At 53.7% G+C, this 18,246-nt stretch overlaps 1 protein-coding gene across 1 annotated transcript in view; it reads right to left on the bottom strand.

Annotated features, from left to right (window-relative positions):
* Nucleotides 1-4,668: 4,668 nt before the first annotated feature.
* HEPACAM (hepatic and glial cell adhesion molecule) overlaps nt 4,669-18,246 on the bottom strand; it is a 74,889-nt gene continuing 61,311 nt past the window's right edge. The window contains exons 4-7 of the mRNA XM_073320913.2: nt 13,751-13,844; nt 11,441-11,514; nt 9,304-9,374; nt 4,669-7,267 (exon numbers count right to left, since the gene is read on the bottom strand). Coding sequence (XP_073177014.1) covers nt 6,971-7,267; nt 9,304-9,374; nt 11,441-11,514; nt 13,751-13,844 — 536 coding nt within the window. The 3' untranslated portion in view covers nt 4,669-6,970. The remainder of the gene's footprint in view (nt 7,268-9,303; nt 9,375-11,440; nt 11,515-13,750; nt 13,845-18,246) is intronic.

Genomic DNA, 18,246 nt, shown 5'->3' with positions numbered 1-18,246 from the left:
ACCATGGGGCTTGTCACCTGGATTGATTTTTCCTCCTTTTAACATTGTTGCCCTTAGGAATCCATTGGGCCCGATTCTGTGCAGCCCTGCCCTGGTGCAAAGCGAGCAAGCCAGCGCTCGCCCCACCACACCCGGTGGTCGGAGACGGCCGAGGTGCCAGGCAGGGGACGCAGGCCCTGCTTCGATTCTGTGTCTGGCAGGCCCGTGTCAGTGCGTCTCCCTGGGGCGGTTGAGAGCTGCCATGCCAGAGTGGGGTCCAGCTGTGCCTGTGAGTGCCATTGGAGGGTACGGACATGCCCTGTCCCACTGGCATTCGGGGCGCGGGGTGGTGGTGGTGCTGGGGGCTGACTCTGACACCGGGGGAAAATGGCTGTTGTTCCAGATGACCATTTATGTGAAATTGCCCTGTTTTTTCTGACTCCTCCCCCTTCCCCTGGCATTCAGGGAGGCGTGGGCTAGGAGGCTGGCTGGGCCCACTCGGCCACACTCGGGGCTTGTTCCAGCCAACACCGGCATTCTCAGAAATGCACACTTAAGAAACAGCAGGGTTGGCCATTCTGTGGGAAACACGAACCAGCCCGATGCTGGGCCTAGACCTGCGCTGACGGGATCGACGGGCTGGGGCCAGCCCATGGCCTTTCAGCTCCATCCGGCGGCTTACCAGACTGCACACGCTGCTTCCAGACCCACGCGGCCCTGCCCCGCACGCCGTGCTCTCCTGACCCGCCCCCTCGGCTATCACAGCTAGCCCTGTCTAAGGAGGCCCTGCCGACTTGCTCGGGTCCAAGGGGCTATCGATGGGTGTCTCAGAGGGGTTCCGGTAAGAACCTCCAGCGGGGTCTAATAACCCAGTGCTTCCCAAATGTCCCAACCTGCCCAAGGCCCAAATTCATGGCAGGGCAGGGTGGGAGGAGGCCCAAACTCATAGGCCAGCATCCTTCTCTTCTGCCACCACCTCCTTGCCCACCGAGGGGGCGCCACCCCTCCCGCCCGCACCAGGACCCACCGTCTGGCACCGCAGCCCCAATTCCCTCTTGTCCACGTCCGCTCTAAGGTGCTGATCCCAGTCGTTTCCACCTCTCTCTCCAGGAGAGCTTTTCCACGGCCTTGATCTTGGTCCTCACCCGCCTCTAAACCCCATCTAAAGAAAACGACAGCGTGGTAGCAAAACCGCTCATCTGAGACCAACTAGACAAAAGCAAAAGCTGGCAGACGTGCATCCTGTGCATTTCCTTTAGGGGTTTTAATTGCTGTGTCTCGCTTTACAATATACTGTACCCTTTCTACATCAGTACAGCTGGGAACAGAAACTGGGACACACAGAAAGGGGCCTGTTTTCCCGCTATAGCAAAGTTAGTCTCATAATGAGGAAAGTGCAAGGAGGAGTGACACGTACGTTGCCATGGAGAGCGGAGCTGATGACATGGGAAGAGGCAGGCAGGTCCATCTCTCAGGCCAGTGCGGCAGGCCACAATCCAGCTGAAAGAGACGTGTGACTGGAAAGGGTCCCTACCCCACACCTTCATAATGCATTCATTTTAAAAGAAGGAAGCTACCCAAGCACCCTTTCCAGCAGAAATCCCCCCTGCTCCTCCCATGGCCCAAAGGAGGACTAGTGCGACTTTTACTTCTCCTCTATGATGGGAGAAGTCGGCCTCAGGCTTTTACTGCAAACCCAGATTTTTCTGTCTGATTTACCCTAAGAATTGGCCTCTGCCTTCAGCATTGCCGCAGTGACTGTCCACTCAGTATCTGAGTGCTGATTAGGATCTGGAGAGGAGCCCTCCAGGAGCTGCACCCGTCCAGCGGAGTGGAGCCTCAAACAGTCCAATTGCCCCAACGATTCTAATCACATGCTGAGCCCAAAGTGATTCCACTTTGCAGCCATCTCTATGACTGGGAAAGGGCCAGAAAGGGCCCACCAACCAGCAAACAAGCGTTTGCACCACAGCTCACCTACGACTGGCTCCAACCACCCCCTGCATGCTCAACACCAGGGCGGGAGTGACGGGGTGAGCACCAGTCCCTGGCTATTAGAGATGCCAGACGTTGTTCCTCAAGAAGGGCCATTCCCCTCCTTCTGGCGGGGTTCGTGCCTCTTTCTCTTCAGTGTGTTGAACAAACATCTCTATGAACTGCTTCCCCAGATTCTGAATCAGCTCATCCTTCAAGCACTAGCCTTGGGGTCCTTCAAGCACTAGCCTTGGGGTCATGAGCTGGCCAGTCCTGTGGAGCAGGCAAGGAAGGGACTTGGTTCATGCCACACCCAGTTATAGCAGGGCCCTCGTTCTTGGTGCACTGTAAGATGCATTCTGTCCCGAGGGGCACTCTACAGCGGCAGAGGCTCGCAGATGAGCGATTCTCCATTGCTTGCTCACAAGGCACTGGGGCTATTGCTTGGCTTCGGCATGACACAGTTGGCTGAGGATTGTTCTGCCTGGAGCCAACCTTAGAATTAACCATCAGAGCTGGGCGAAATCTTCCGGGCCAGCTTTCTTTTTTTCCACCAAAACCACAGATTTGGATTGGTGGAAATATTTCACAAATCTGGGTTGAATTTGCCTAATAAACAAAAAACCACCCCAAAACCCAAAATAAAAATTCTGGAAAAAATCACACCTTTCTGTTGGGCTATTTGACTTCAGTTGTTTGTTTGAAAAAGATTAAAAACCTTCAACCCGAAGGGCTTTGTTTCAGGCTGAACAAAGCGTTTCATTCATCTGGGGGCAATTCAATTTTTTTCAACTATTTCAGTTCACTGAAAAAAATTTCATTTTGAGCCAACCTGAAACAAATTCCTCCCTCGCCCCAAATTTTTCACTCTGCCCAGCGAACTGGAAGCCCAGCTTTGTGTACAGCTCCAGGCACATCAGGCCTGGCCTGGCTCCCTGGCATCTCAGAAGCTGCTACTGGGAGGAGAGGGGTGCTGGGGCTCTGGCACGGGTTTCCTTTAACCGAAGCGTTAATGAGTCATTGGCGTTAAATGCCTGGTACCAGCGAACGGGCCCCAGGGGGTTCACGGCCTGGTGACAGTCCCCCACCAGTGCTGCCGCTTGCCTCCTGCAGCGTCGTCAGTGTCCGGTCTCTGCTCCCAACACAGTTTTCCAGCCTAGACCGGACCTGGGTTTCTAGTGTAAAAAATCAAGTGAAATTGAAGGGTCCTGGGACCCCCTCTTCGTGCGGAGGGCACAAGGCCTGGTGGCCCCCGGCAGCACATACAAGGCAGCTGCTGGCTGCAGAGCTGGGTTTGTGGGGCTCAAAGGAGAGGGGGCAGAGCCACTGGGAGCCTTGGGGGGTTGCAGAGCCATTCACATGACCCCAGCCCAGGCGTTGGGACTAAATGGGTTTTTTGGGGGGGGCAGGTTCTGCTGTTACTTGGTCTTGTCCCAGCTCCCACAGGTGCCCGCACTCCTCTCCGCCCTGGGCACCAGTTGCTCCCTTGGCAGCAGACACTGACCCCGGGCCCCTTGGATCTGCCCTGAGTGGTGGAGTCGACCCGGCTGTGCTCAGGCTCTGCCTGCCCTGTGCTTTGGGCTGGGGCATGGATGGACTTTGCCCCCTTCTTCCCCTCACACTCTTTAATTGCGGGGTGGGGGGGGCTCACTGTCCCCTCCCAGGGGTTGCCACCTGACCAGGTTTTCCCAGGATCACCCCTCTTTCGAGGGACATGTTCCGGGAAATCTGCCCGGGGCTGAGCACTCCTGGCTAGTTGTCCAGTTCTGTGGGCTCAGGATCCTCCCGGATGTGCCGGGCTCAGAGATGGCAGCTCCTCCCGCAGGGTCTGTCTTCACTGCAGTTCGCCTGGCTCTCCCCAGGCTCCACCCCACCCCCACCCCAAGCGGGGTGGTGCTTTGAGCCCCAGCCAGCTGGCCTGGCTGGGAGGTGGGCTGGAGTCTGGGCACCGCTCTCCCTAGAGCTGGGTGACCTGCCCTCTTTGCAGAGTGGATGCAGGTTAAATCATTCCAGTGCCGATAGTCCTCCAGTGCTTTCCCACAATCCCCCCAGGAGGTCAGACGAGTTCTCTGACTGTTCACCGGGGAAGAGTCGTAGAGTGGGTTGCTCCGTGCAGCACAACGCACCCTGGGATGTGCCCCCAGCAGACCGAGCGACACACAGCAGGGCGTGCAGCCGCCAAGAGGATGCAGTAACTTGGGCAGGGCTTTGCAGTGCAGTTGGGCTGCACTAACTCAGTGCTCAGACCTGGGTGCTGATCACCTGGATTACCTCTGCAGTGAAGACTGCCCCCCCAGGGATGGAGTGCCCCCCAATCCGAGTTCCTCCACAGGTCTTACATAACTGCCGGTGCAGGAGTCACTCCTGATTTACTCTGGCCTGGCTGAGAACTGGGTCAGGCTGTGAGCCTGCAAAGCTCCCTCCTTCAGAGAGTGAGATGTTTTTCTGAGCCCTCAGCTCAGCACCAAGGAGCAGAAAGTGCCTGACCTGAGAGGTGCGTTGGTCATGTTTGGCCTCGAAAGCTGTTCCACAGTGGGCTAAAGGTGCTGAGGAGTCTTAAAATCACCCTCAAGCTTTTCCTCAACTGTTTCTACGTGTTGAAGGTGAGGCCCCAGGTCCCGGCCCGGCCAGACCCGCCTGTCTGCGATGCGCACAGCTTGGGCGCCAGGTTTTGTTCGGCAGTGGTGGCAGATGAATGGAGCAAAGCAGCCAGGCTGGAGGGTAGTAGGTTTAGTTTATTAGTCAACAGTGTCTGCTCTTACAGGGATGCAGTACAAGCTCTTGGGTGTGAGGAGGACGTGGGACCCTGACCCCTCCTGGCTAGATGGCAGCTTCTCTCACCACACATTGCTGGGGGTGGGATGAACGTCTCCATGCCACCGTCCCCAGAGAAGTCCAACATGAATATGTACCAGTGTCACGTCTGAACGTCCGTGTAAAGAACAGGCCATTTTCACAGAAAATAAAGACATGGCAGAGCTGGCGGGGGAAGGGAAGACAGCAGTCGGGCCAACTAAACACTTGTCAGGCAAATCCCAGGGCCCAGCGTGCTAGAAGCAAGCAGACTGCGAGGAAACGTGGTCCGTGCAGCTGTATGTGACGGGACGTAGAGCTATTTCACAGCAAAAGAACATACCCCAAGCTGTGCTAGTGACCTGGAGTTCAAGTCCGGGCCCTCGAAGGTCCCCCGTCCCCCCCGCCTGGGGGGCTGCCTGCAGGAAGTCAGTGACAGTCCGTGGAGCTGACCCTGCAGGCAGCAGGGTGTCACACGCCAGCCTGCACCTCTAGCTTCGCCACGGGGCGGCGCCGTGGAGGGAACAGGGCGGCTCCCGTTGGGCTGGCAAAGCTGCCCCGCTCTGCTGCCCCAAGCAGAGATGAGATGAGGCTGAGGCTGGGGGCCTGGTGGGGCCAGGACTCACATCTGCGCTCGCTGAAGCAGTGACTTCGTGCAGCTGTTTTGGGCCCTCTGCGCTGCTCTGGCGGGGCAAAGGGCTGGAAACTGCAGGTTCCCCTCAGCTGAGGAGTCCCCGTGGCATAGGTGTGGTGTGGAGAAGGGTCCCAACTGGAATAGCCAGCTCCTAAGCTGGCCCCTGGGGCAGCCCTGGGCATATGCACGGCCGGAAGGTTACTGCTCTGGCTCTTCTCAGCGAGCATGTTGCCCTCTTGGGGCCACAGCCAGCCAGAAAATTTTGATCTGAGGCTGCTTTAAAGTAGGCTGTGGCTGGGGCCCCCTGTAACTGGTCCCATGATCAGGGACCCGCAGTGAGCTTCTTTGTGGCTGTCAGCTCCACCCAGTGGCCGTCTACTTTGCTTTTGTCAAATGGAAGGACAGAGCATGCTTAATTCTGGGACGGCTCTTGTCAGCGGCCGGTGCGTGTTCACACGCAACGATAACACTGCCGGCTGGGGGGCACGCTCACGCACCAGAGGAGTCTCTGCAGTCCTGCTCATTTGGGGCATGTTTAAATCCAGCTTGCTGAGACTCAGACGCAGAAAAGCAGGTAAGGGGGAGCGCAGACATCACTGACCGGCCAAAGTGTCGGCTTCTTGGAGGGGGTCATGTCCTTTTCTGGATTAAGCCCTGTTCAAAGGCCTGGTGAATCAGGTCTGGAATGTGATCTACCCTAACGTCCAGGTCTGGAATGTGATCTACCCTGTGTTTGGCTTGAGGGGAAAGTGGCACAGCCCAACCCCCTGCATTCAGTGGCCGGGTGACTCCACTGAGCACAGCCATCAAGCCTAACTCCGGCACAAGCATGGACTAGCTTCAGCAGCATGCTGCCTCTGACGGGCCTTCCAGCCTCGCACCAAGCCCTGTAAATGAGCAACGACTCACCAAGCAGTGTCCTGACAGTCCTAGGCCTCCGCTCCCTCGAAAGCAGCACCGCAGTGCTTTGTGAATGTCTGCGAGGTCCGTCCAATGATCAGCACATGCAGACAGGCCCCCGCTACAGGGACACGGCCACACGTGTGTGCCCACAGACACGCTCCACGCCGACATCGGCCCACAGGGGTGTGTGTGTGTGTGCGAGCTCACATGCAAATGCACTTGCCCACAGGCTCACGTCATGTCACACTGAGATGCACCTTCACGCAGACATGCACACCTAGTCACACTCGGAAGCATGTCTGCTCACACATGCCTACTCATGCTAAGCTGCACACACCCACACTCACGCTCACACACACATGCAGCGCTGCATAGGGACAGATCTCAAATGTGAGGGAATTAGTTTGACACCCCAGAAAGCCAAAGCTTAGTGAGCTGCCTGGGATTGCTCTAGAGTGTTAAATAGCAAATTAGTGTCTTTAAATCCGCTGAAGCTTGAACACTGAGGCTACAGTAAATTTTAAACTGGGCTCAGCCAGCCAGCAGAGCAACGCGATTCACCTTTATCGACAGGCAGTACCTGGGCCCACACGCGGACATACACACGCCTGAAACAAACGCACTGCCACCTGCTAGAGACACATTCCTAGCCAGTGGGAGCTTCCTGTTCACACGAGCTAGATGCCCTCAGGCATTGATTTCGACAGAGTTGCCCTCCTCCTGCTCCCGGATGATATGAACGCCAGCAGTCCGCAGCATGCGAGTAGCGCTCCGGGAGCACACAGGAGAGCCTGGGGACCCTGGTGGGGATTTGTGTACTCTGGAGGAGGCTGGAGATCGGGCTGGGGAGCGGTGATATCTGCGAGCCGATCGAACAGGAGGACCTGGGGATCTGCCAGGAGGAGAGCTGGAGTAGCTGGGCGGTCCTTGCTCAGCTGCGGTTCTGGCATCCGGAGGGGACTCCTCTTCTGCCTCCGGAGAATCCTTCAGGAATACAAGAAGAAGCAACAGGTGGCATTCAGGATGAGCTGGGCAAAGACAGTAGGGACACTGCAGTTGAGGCAGGCCTTAAAAGCCAGCAAGAGGCAGATCCTGCAGGAGTGCCGTAGCTGGGTTCAGGAGCTGCGTTCTCCAGCCAGCGCTTTTCCATTCCCAAAGCCACACAGGGATGAATGCTCGTGTGACCCCCAAGTCACAGCACTAGGAGTCACGGGCAGCCTTTGATAGCATGACTTACTATCGTTCAATCTGTTCCATCCTCCTCTGAGCGCAGACAGGTCTCAGGCCGCTGCGGAGCGGGGACAGATCATGCCAGAGGGCATTTGTAAACAGCATCAATCGTGTTTGCTGCCAGTGCCGGACCCCTGGACGTTTGAGGGGGTTTCCCAGGAGCTGCCTGCCCTAAAGCGCTGCTCAGATGGTGCTTTCTGATCTCCTGAGCTGCGGATTATCGCACACACCGGCTCCCTTCCCTGGAGAAGGTTCAGCCTGCAGGGGATCAGAATGGCACGTTTTGCTGCCCACGCCCACAGTGCTTCTGCACAGCACCCTGCTCTCTGCCTGCCTACCAACTGGTGTTGCCCTTGAGTCACAATAAGCTTGAATGAGACAAGCCCTCAGAGAAGGATGAGGGGGCGGGGCATTGTTGAAGCTGAACTTGTCTTCCTTGCTTGTTCTTTTTAATAACAGCGCAGGTGAGAAATGAAGAAGCCACAGTCCATGGTTAAGGATGTGACTCAGCTGCCATTAAACGGCTAGTTTTTATATCCCTCCCAGGTTGCATTCTGAAAAAAGCCCCTTGCCGTTTGAAATTCCTTGTGTGTACAGTTCAGCCAGGGGACAATGATCTGGAAAAGCCTGGGCTTACCAAGACAGGTTTGGGACTTAGCAAATTGGGGAGGGGGGGATTTCAATTTTTGAAGAATCTTGTCATTTTTCTGTTCTGTCTCTGTTAGGCCTGGGGCTGGCTACCCTTTATGTGTTTGATAATTGGTTCTATGAGATGCTTTCGTGTGGGATCGCTGTCGCACTGAGTGAAGCAGGAAGGCCTGCGAGATGCCCATCCTGCCACACCAGTGCTGGGCTGCTGGACATACTTAATCCACTCCCAGGGTGCTGGAAGAGTTCCCAGCCCTGGGACTACTGGAACAGAAGAGCCCAGCAGCCACTGTCAAAGGAGCCCACGTTCTGGGCCCATGGTAAAAGCTCACCCTGTTTCTTGCAATTGTCAGCTGTACAGAGGCCTGGTAACAGGGAGGGGGTCTACTGGAGCTGTGTGGGAGTGAAAGCCAGGGGCAGGCTATTTTTGTACACTTGGTGGGCCGGGCTCCTCCATACCCAGATAAATGCAGTCTGATATCCTGGGTTGAATGTTCCACTGCAGCCAGCTACTTGGGACCTGCCAAACTCACAGGTGCCACAAATCCCATTGCTACCTGCAAATGCGCCCTGGCATGTGCTGATCCAGCTTCTTTTCATGCATGGCAGGTTTGTTAGAGCCAGGTGAATCTCAGCAATTTGCTTTGGAGGAGCTCGACTGGCCATTTCCAGGGTGGGTCCCCCTGGGATTCACGGCCCACAAGTTTTGCTTTGAGTTTCTGGTTCAAACAAACTTCAAACCTCAGAGAAATTCAGTCAGAATGTCTGGGTCTCCCCCTGTTTCACCTGAAACCACAAGTCCTGCTCAATTTCCATGCACGGCTCTAAACTGCTCCAAATTTGTCCAAGACAAACAGCTTCCCCCAAGCAATGCAGAAGACTCAGCCAAGCAAGTCTATGACTAGTGCTGGTAAAAAAAGTTGCTAGGGCTTAACTGAAAGTGTTTCACACAGTTCCAGGATTGCGAGTCCATTTACAGGATCCATGCCCGTGCCTCCATGTGAACATGTCCCCTTTGGCCTTGCCTGGAACAATGCTGTTTCACCCTCTTATATGGAAAGAAATTGCCCTGCGCCATCCCAGGGGAAAGCTGTGAAATTACTGGCCTACAGACCCTACGGCTTACAAAGCACAACACTTACTTTGTCCTTTAAGATGTAGAGAGCAACCGGATTCCTGCGTTCATGTTCTCCGCTGCGGGGGACAATCTCAACTGCACAGAAACAGCAACAAACCCCAGTGACATTTCTGATTAATAGCTGGAGAAGGACCCTACGCACAGCGTGTGTGTGTCTGTGTGTGTGTTTGTGTGTCCGTCCGTCCATCCCAGCTGCTGCCTAGGCCGGACCTGGTGTGTGGGTGTTAGAATCCTCCTGGCTTTGCTTAGATTCCAGGAACAGGACAAAGACTCAAACTGCAAGTTTACACAATCTTCCAGTCTCCATTAAGTCAGACTTACTGAGCTAGATTTTGGAAATCCTGCCAGTTGTTTGTGTGACTGAATTACACTGCAGTGCAGGCATGGGCTGCCAAGTACAGAGTCACACATGAGTGGGGTAAAAACATGCCCATGCGTGCTTGATCAGGAGTGGGCAGAGCTGGCAATATTGGCTTCCTCCCGAGTGTAATATTTAGACAAATTCTGTGGGCAGCCCCCAAAGGCTGCATCGTAGCAGGAACCTGAGATCACAGCAATCAGCTACTGAAGTTTAGGGAGCAAGAGCCAGCAGCTCTAGGGGTGGCCTTTGGCATATAGAACCCCTCCTCTGCTGGGCCCCACATGAGAAATTGGCTCAGATACAGGAAAGGGAAACAGGACTTTTTTGCTCAGATTCGTGGTCTGTGCAAAATCAAACAGGAACCAGGGGGTTATGGAGGATAGGACCCTCAATGGCTGTTAGACAGCATGGGCAGGGATGGTGTCCCTAGCCTCTGTTTGCCAGACACTGGCAATGGCGACAGGGGATGGATCACTTGATCATTACCTGTGCTGTTCATTCCCTCTGGGGCTCCTGGCACTGGCCAGTTTCGGAAGACAGGATACTGGGCTAGATGGACCTTTGGTCTGATCCAGTATGGCTGTTCCTATGTTCTTATACAAGTCCCTTTGTACCCCCCAGCCCTGCAAACAGGCCGAGTGACACAACACTTGCTTTAGGATCCCATCTGGCCTCTGGTTTCATGCATGCATACAGAGCCCCACTGAAGGAACAGGGTCTTAAGCAGAAGCCAGAATAAATGATGGGACTCAGGAGCTAGAAAGCAGAGAAACCTGAAAACAGTTTTTTGCCAGAGCATGGTGCTCCAAAGCCTTCAGTGGAGATTTCCCACCTCCATGTGAAGCAGGGCTTCCATTGAACCGATGCCACAGAGGAGTGGTTACATGCCTGAACCTCCCCATGCTGGGAGCTCAGGATTAATAGCTGAAAGAATGCACAAACTGAAAGAGCGTGCAAAAAATCACAAGGGAAATAGTGTATGCACATGTGGGCCGGAGCCACCGGTGCTGTATTTATTAACGCTTGTCTCTTCCTGCTGGTTTGTCTCAATGTTAAAAGTGTGGGTTTGGTTAGGCCTGTAGTCCATTAACCCTAGGGTGACCAGCCAGCAAATGTGAAAAATTGGGACGGGGTGGGGGGTAATAGGAGCCTATATAAGAAAAAGACCCAAAAATCGGGACCGTCCCTATAAAATCGGGACATCTGGTCACCCTAGTTAACCCTGGCTCTGGGATGATGCACAGGCAGGGACATTTCACCCACACATTGATTATTCAGGATAACAACATGATTAAACATTTTCAGACTAATTTTCTGGCTAATGGATCCCTGGGAAATAATTGCTTAGGACAGAGCCTGGTGCCCTTTCTTATACAGGAAGCCAGAACAAAATCTAGCCTGTTATTATTTATTGTACATGACGTTGACCCAGCTAGCGTTTACTAGTGGCTCTGGAGCTACCCAGCGTGAGGAGTCCTGCAGTGATGACTGCGCCTAACGGCAAGGGTCTGCAGGTCGTGAGGGTCATCGCATAAGAAGAGGGTCACTAAGGAGCCCTGACAACAAGCTGTTACCAGCTGTTTTCCGAGCTGCCCAGTTTGTGTCAACAGGAAAACTCCCCTTTGACTGTTTTCTTTGCCTGCAGCGGTGCTGTGATAAGTGGCTACAAATAGCAACAAAAGCCACATTGGCAGGATTGGCCAACAAGCCCTGGGAGGCTCCAGCCATCTGTGCCCTGCAGAGAGTTCAGAGTAGACAGAATCTCAGGACAATTATTTACCTTCGTGCTTTAAATGCTCTTCGTTCTGATCCATGTATTCGGAGGAGCTTTGCTTGTCCAGCTTCTGTTTGTCTCTGTTAAATGTACAAGGTGTTTTGTAAAGAACAAGCCGGGAGACGTGTGCTCAGATGCCCTTTACTAACAATGTTCTTGTCCCAGGGGAAGGCCCTTTGTGTGCTACTTGTCCTGCAATGTTCACGGCTCTTCTGCTCTAAGGCAGCACAATGGCACTGACGCACTGCTGCTGGGGAGCTTTCCCCAGCTTTATACATAGCCGAGGCCGCTGATGAGGAATGTGTTCAGTGGCCGAAGGGAACAAAAATCCCAGGACTGCAAAATGAAAGGAGGATGGCAGCTGAGTCTTGAAGATGCTGCAGCTGGACCCTGCCTGCTCCAGGACCTGTCACCTCAGCTACTGCAATAATGGCCAGCAAATTCCTGGGACAGCAGGATGGTTTGAAACACACATAGGGTGACGTGGGGCAATGTGGGAAAGCAGCCAGGCAGTGAATGAGCGGGAGAGAGATTGAGGGGATTCGGGAATTGGATTGGGATGAGATCCCAGCTCTAGGGGGACAGAAGGGAACAGCACTGCAGCAGTGACTCCAGGGAAAAGGCAGGTGAGGAGTAGGGGTTAAATATACATGAGAATGGCACCGCGTGACTAAGGTCAGAATCCACTGCATCCTACCTGGAGTATTGGGGGGAGGGACAGCTCAGTGGTTTGAGCATTGGCCTGCTAAACCCAGGGTTGAGAGTTCAATCCTTGAGGGGGCCATTTAGGGATCTGGGGCAAAAATTGGGGGTTGGTCCTGCTTTGAACAGGGGGTGGGACTAGATGACCTCCTGAGGTCCCTTCCAACCCTGAGATTCTGTGAAACAAGGAACTGACTTGTAGCCCGGGTTCTATGGCAGCACTAGTCACGGAGGGGCTGGGGTAGGGCTCCTCCACTGGGAATGGCTTGACTTTTATCAGGGGTTTAGGTCTGGAAATAGCTCAGGGTGCATGATTAGTTAGCCCAGTCTGCCCTATTGTTGAGGTGGAGATAAGCTGGTGTTTAGCCGTCCCCAATTTTAAACATTTCTGGTTTTTAAAAAACCTACCCAAGACTTTGTAAGAGACTATTTGAAAGTGAACTACAGCGGGGGGAGGGGGGGCGCGGTGGGAACGACTTGCAGTCCCTTTGGTAGAGCTGTCCCAGGCTGTTCTGTCCTGTGACCAGGGCAGATAATCATGAGCCATGCCCAGCGCTGCGACAGCCCCTCCTGTCTGCACGCAGCGGGGACTCTGCCCCGCTGGGTGCGTGGGGTTATTGGGGTTATTCATTAATTCCTGGGGGGGGGGTCAGTTCATCGTAGGTTTGATTGATTGCGGAGTTTGTCGAGTTTAAGTGCCCAGGGCTCTGGGGAGCCCCTTCTCGGAGAGAATAAAGACACCAAGGACGTGTTACTGGGGTTGTGTTCCCTGTGGCAGACAGAAACCCCCTGGGTCCACAGACAGCCCAGCAAACCACATGGAGCCATTTGCTGGGAGATGGTCCCCAGAGCGCTCCCAGCTCCTCAGCCAGCCCCACCCCACTCCCCCCGTCACGGCTGCCATGGGTGAGAACATGCAGTGTGAGAGGACAGATTGGAAAGAGAGAGAATAGGCCACAAGGAAACAAATACAGATAATACTGGTGTGTCCAAGAGAGACAGGCCTGACAGAGCAGGGGGAGCAGCCAGGGAAGCTGTGTCCCCATGCGATCCCTGGGATAGGGCTTGGAGCCGGGAGGGGAGCAGCCAGGGGGAGCTGTGTCCCCGTGCAATACCCGGGATCGGGCTGGGAGCCGGGAGCCTGGTGCAGGGGATCCATCGGGGGAGCTGTGTCCCTGTGCAATACCTGGGATGGGGCTGGGAGCCGGGAGGCTGGTGCAGAGGATCCATCGGGGGAGCTGTGTTCCCCTGTGATTCCCGGGATGGGGCTGGGAGCCAGGAGGCTGGTGCAGGGGATCCATCGGGGGAGCTGTGTTCCCGTGCGATCCCCAGGACGGGGCTGGGGGCTGGGAGCTGGGAGGGGAGCAGCCGGGGGAGCTGGGTCCCTGTGCAATACTCGGGATGGGGTTGGGAGCCGGGAGGCTGGCACTGGGGAGCAGCCAGGGGGAGCTGTGTCCCTGTGTGATCCCCGGGATGGGGCTGGGAGCTGGGAGAGGAGCAGCCAGAGGGAGCTGTGTCCCTGAGCAGTCCCCAAGATGGGACTGAGAGCTGGGAGGCTGGCACTGGGGAAGCAGAGTGACAGGTATTTTATTCAAGTTAGGTGAAAATGCTCACTTTTTGGAGGGTTTCCAGCAGGCACAGACCGTCACCAAGGTGACGAGAAGGAAAATGCCCCCAGTGGAGAGGATTATGTAGAGGGAGCTCCTTCCTAGGAGAGAGAAGGCAGAGGAATTACCGCTCACACCCACAGCGGCTGCCCTGTCACTGCCTCAGCCTTGACAATGCCCATTCTGCTCTCTGCAGACAGTACAAGGAACAACCCCAGCGTCTGTCCGCCCTCAGCAGTGCTCAGCTCGGGGTCACGCTGACACCCTGCCAGGGATGCCCCAGCTCCCACTGACGGAGGAGAACCCAAACAGCCCTGGAGATGAACACAATCCTCTGTTTCTTTCAGTTCCAACACACACAGCTGGGGAAGGCTGGAGAAGAGCTGGAGCAGCCTCTATGGGCCCCCAGCATAAGGCAAATGGTGCAGAAAGAGACAATTTGCCCCTCTTCTAGGCTTCCAGCCTGAGCCCCCAGGACTTAGTTAAGTGCCCTGCTGCATCACTTCCCAGGTGTCTGTCAAACACCGTACCCAGCAGGGATTCTGCAGCGGCACTGAATGCCAGCGACTAGCAGAGAACATTTGCTGGCCCTGGATCTTGGACACACTGGACCCTCAGTGCCCAGGCTGCGGGATTGTCTGTGTCAGTGAGACTCAGACCTCAGGGATTCAGGAGCCAAATTAGCGATCAACAGTACCCAAAAGAGCCATCGTAGTGTGAATTCATTGTGTCATTTACTATAGTACTATTCATATTTAAACAGTATGATGGGAAAATTTAGTTTTTATATATATATATAAATATTAGGGCTGTCAAGTGATTAAAAAACGTCATCGCAATTAATCGTGCGATTAATCACACTGTTAAACAATAATAGAATACCATTTATTTTAATATTTTTGGATGTTTTCTATATTTTCACATATATTGATTTCACAGAATACAGTCTTCAGTGCTGACTTTATATTTATTTTTATTACAAATATTTGCATTGTAAAAAACAAAAGGAATAGTATTTTTCAATTTGCCTAATACAAGTACTGCAGAGAAATCTCTTTATCATGACAGTTGAACTTACAAATGTAGAATTATGAACAAAAAATAACTGCACTCAAAAATAAAACAATGTAAAGCATTAGAACTTACAAGTCCACTCAGTCCTACTTCTTGCTCATCCAATCGCTCAGACAAACAAATTTGTTTACATTTGCAGGACATAATGCTTAGGGTTGCCAGGCATCTGGTCTTCAACCGGAACGCCCAGTCAAAAAGGGGCCCTGGTGACTCTGGTCAGCACCGCTGACCGGGCCGCTAAAGGTCCGGTTGGTGGAGCAGTGGGGCTAAGGCAGGCTGCCTACCTGCCCTGGCTCTGTGTGGCTCAAATAAGCGGCCAGCATGTCCGGCTCCTAGGTGCAGGGGCAGCCACGGGGGCTCCCCATGCTGTCCCTGCCCGAGCTGCAGGGCCGGTGCCTGAAAGAGCAGGCAGTGCACAGAACTCCCCGGTTCCTCCGCCTAGGAGCTGGGCATGCCAGCCGCTTCCAGGAGCTGCATGGAGGCAGGGCAGGGCAGGCAGGGAGCCTGCCTAAGCCCCACTGCACTATTGCCCAGGAGCCACCTGAGATAAGTGCCACCCAACTGGAGCCTGCACCTGAATCCCCCTCCTGCACCCCAACCCCCTACCCCAGGTTAGAACCCCCTCCCGCACCATAACTCCCTCCTGGAGCCCTCACCTCACACCCTGTCCTTCACTCCACGCCCCTGCCCCAGCCCTGAGCCCCCTCCCACAGCCAAACTCCCTCTCAGAGCCCGCATTCCACATCCCCTCCTGCATCTAAACCTCAGCCCTGAGCCCCCTCCTGCACCCAAACTCCCTCCCAGAGTGCAGACCCTACACCACCCTCCCACACCCCAACCCCCTGCCCCAGCCATGAGCCCCCTACAGAATCATAGAATAACAGAGTTGGAAGGGACCTCCGGAGCCCATCTAGTCCAACCCCCTGCCCAGAGCAGGACCAATCCCAACTAAATCATCCCAGCCAGGGCTTTGTCAAACCTGACCTTAAAAACTTCTAAGGAAGGGGATTCCACCACCTGCCTAGGTAACGCATTCCAGTGTTTCACCACCCTCCTAGTGAAAAAGTTTTTCCTAATATCCAACCTAAACCTCCCCCACTGCAACTTGAGACCATTACTTCTTGTCCTGTCATCTGCTATCACTGAGAATAGTCTAGATCCATCCTCTTTGGATCCACCTTTCAGTTAGTTAAAAACAGCTATCAAATCCCCCCTCATTCTTCTCTTCCATAGACTAAACAGTTCCCTCAGCCTCTCCTCATAAGTCATGTGTTCCAGACCCCTAATCATTTTTGTTGCCCTTCACTGGACTCTCTCCAATTTCTCCACATCCTTCTTGTAGTGTGGGGCCCAAAACTGGACACAGTACTCCAGATGAGGCCTCACCAATGTTGAATAGAGGGGAACAATCACTTGCAATGCCCCTACTTATACACCCCAAAATGTTGTTGACCTTCTTGGCAACAAGGGCACACTGTTGACTCATATCCAGCTTCTTGTCCACTGTCACCCCTAGGTCCTTCTCTACAGAACTGCTGCCTAGCCATTCGGTCCCTAGTCTGTAGCGGTTCATTGGATTCTTCCGTCCTAAGTGCAGGACTCTGCACTTGTCCTTGTTGAACCTCATCAGATTTCTTTTGGCCCAATCCTCCAATTTGTCTAGGTCCTTCTGTATCCTATCCCTACCCTCCAGAGTATCCACCACTCCTCCCAGTTTAGTGTCATCCGCAAACTTGCTGAGGGTGCAATCCACACCATCCTCCAGATCATTTATGAAGATATTGAACAAAACCGGCCCCAGGACCGAACCCTGGGGCACTCCGCTAGATACCGGCTGCCAGCTAGACATGGAGCCATTGATCACTACCCGTTGAGCCCGACAATCTAGCCAACTTTCTACCCACCTTGTAGTGCATCCATCCAGCCCATACTTCTTTAACTTGCTGACAAGAATACTGTGGGAGACCGTGTCAAAAGCGTTGCTAAAGTTGAGGAATAACACATCCACTGCTTTCCCTTCATCCACAGAACCAGTTATCTCATCATAGAAGGCAATTAGATTAGTCAGGCATGACTTTCCCTTGGTGAATCCATGCTGACTGTTCCTGATCACTTTCCTCTTGTCTAAGTGCTTCAGAATTGATTCCTTGAGGACATACTCCATGATTTTTCCGGGGATTGAGGTGAGGCTGACCGGCCTGTAGTTCCCAGGATTGTCCTTCTTCCCTTTTTTAAAGATGGGCACTACATTAGCCTTTTTCCAGTCTTCCAGGACTTCCCCCGATCGCCATGAGTTTTCAAAGATAATGGCCAATGGCTCTGCAATCACATCCGCCAATTCCTTTAGCACTCTTGGATGCAACACATCCGGCCCCATGGACTTGTGCACGTCCAGTTTTTCTAAATAGTCCCGAACCACTTCTTCCTTCACAGAGGGCTGGCCACCTCCTCCCCATGCTCTGCTGCCCAGTGCAGTAGTCTGGGAGCTGACTTTGTTCGTGAAGACAGAGGCAAAAAACGCATTGAGTACATTAGCTTTTTCCACATCCTCTGTCACTAGGTTGCCTCCCTCATTTAGTAAGGGGCCCACACTTTCCTTGGCTTTCTTCTTATTGCCAACATACCTGAAGAAACCCTTCTTGTTACTCTTAACATCCCTCGTTAGCTGCAACTCCAGGTGTGATTTAGCCCTCCTGATTTCATTCCTACATGCCCGAGCAATATTTATATACTCATCCCTGGTCATTTGTCCAATCTTCCACTTCTTGTAAGCCTCTTTTTTGTGTTTAAGATCAGCAAGGATTTCTCTGTGAAGCCAAGTTCATCGCCTGCCATATTTACTATTCTTTCTACACATCGGGATGGTTTGTCCCTGTAACCTCAATAAGGATTCTTTAAAATACAGCCAGCTCTCCTGGACTCCTTTTCCCCTCATGTTATTCTCCCAGGGGATCTTGCCCATCAGTTCTCTGAGGGAGTCAAAGTCTGCTTTTCTGAAGTCCAGTGTCCGTATTCTGCTGCTCTCTTTTCTTCCTTGTGTCAGGATCCTGAACTCGACCATCTCATGGTCACTGCCTCCCAGGTTCCCATACACTTTTGCTTCCCCCACTAATTCTTCCCGGTTTGTGAGCAGCAGGTCAAGAAGAGCTCTGCCCCTAGTTGGTTCCTCCAGCACTTGCACCAGGAAATTGTCCCTCTAGTTTCCAAAAACTTCCTGGATTGTCTGTGCACCGCTGTTTTGCTCTCCCAACAGATATTAGGATGATTGAAGTCGCCCATGAGAACCAGGGCGTGCGATCTAGTAGCTTCTGCGACTTGCCGGAAGAAAGCCTCATCCACCTCATCCCCCTGGTCCGGTGGTCTATAGCAGACTCCCACCACGACATCACTCTTGTTGCTCAGGCTTCTAAACTTAATCCAGAGACTCTC

Source organism: Lepidochelys kempii, chromosome 22, assembly GCF_965140285.1.
Source record: "Lepidochelys kempii isolate rLepKem1 chromosome 22, rLepKem1.hap1, whole genome shotgun sequence".
Lineage (NCBI taxonomy): Eukaryota > Metazoa > Chordata > Testudines > Cheloniidae > Lepidochelys > Lepidochelys kempii.
Note: the sequence above shows the minus strand (reverse complement) of the source record. Positions and strands in the feature narration are given on the sequence as shown.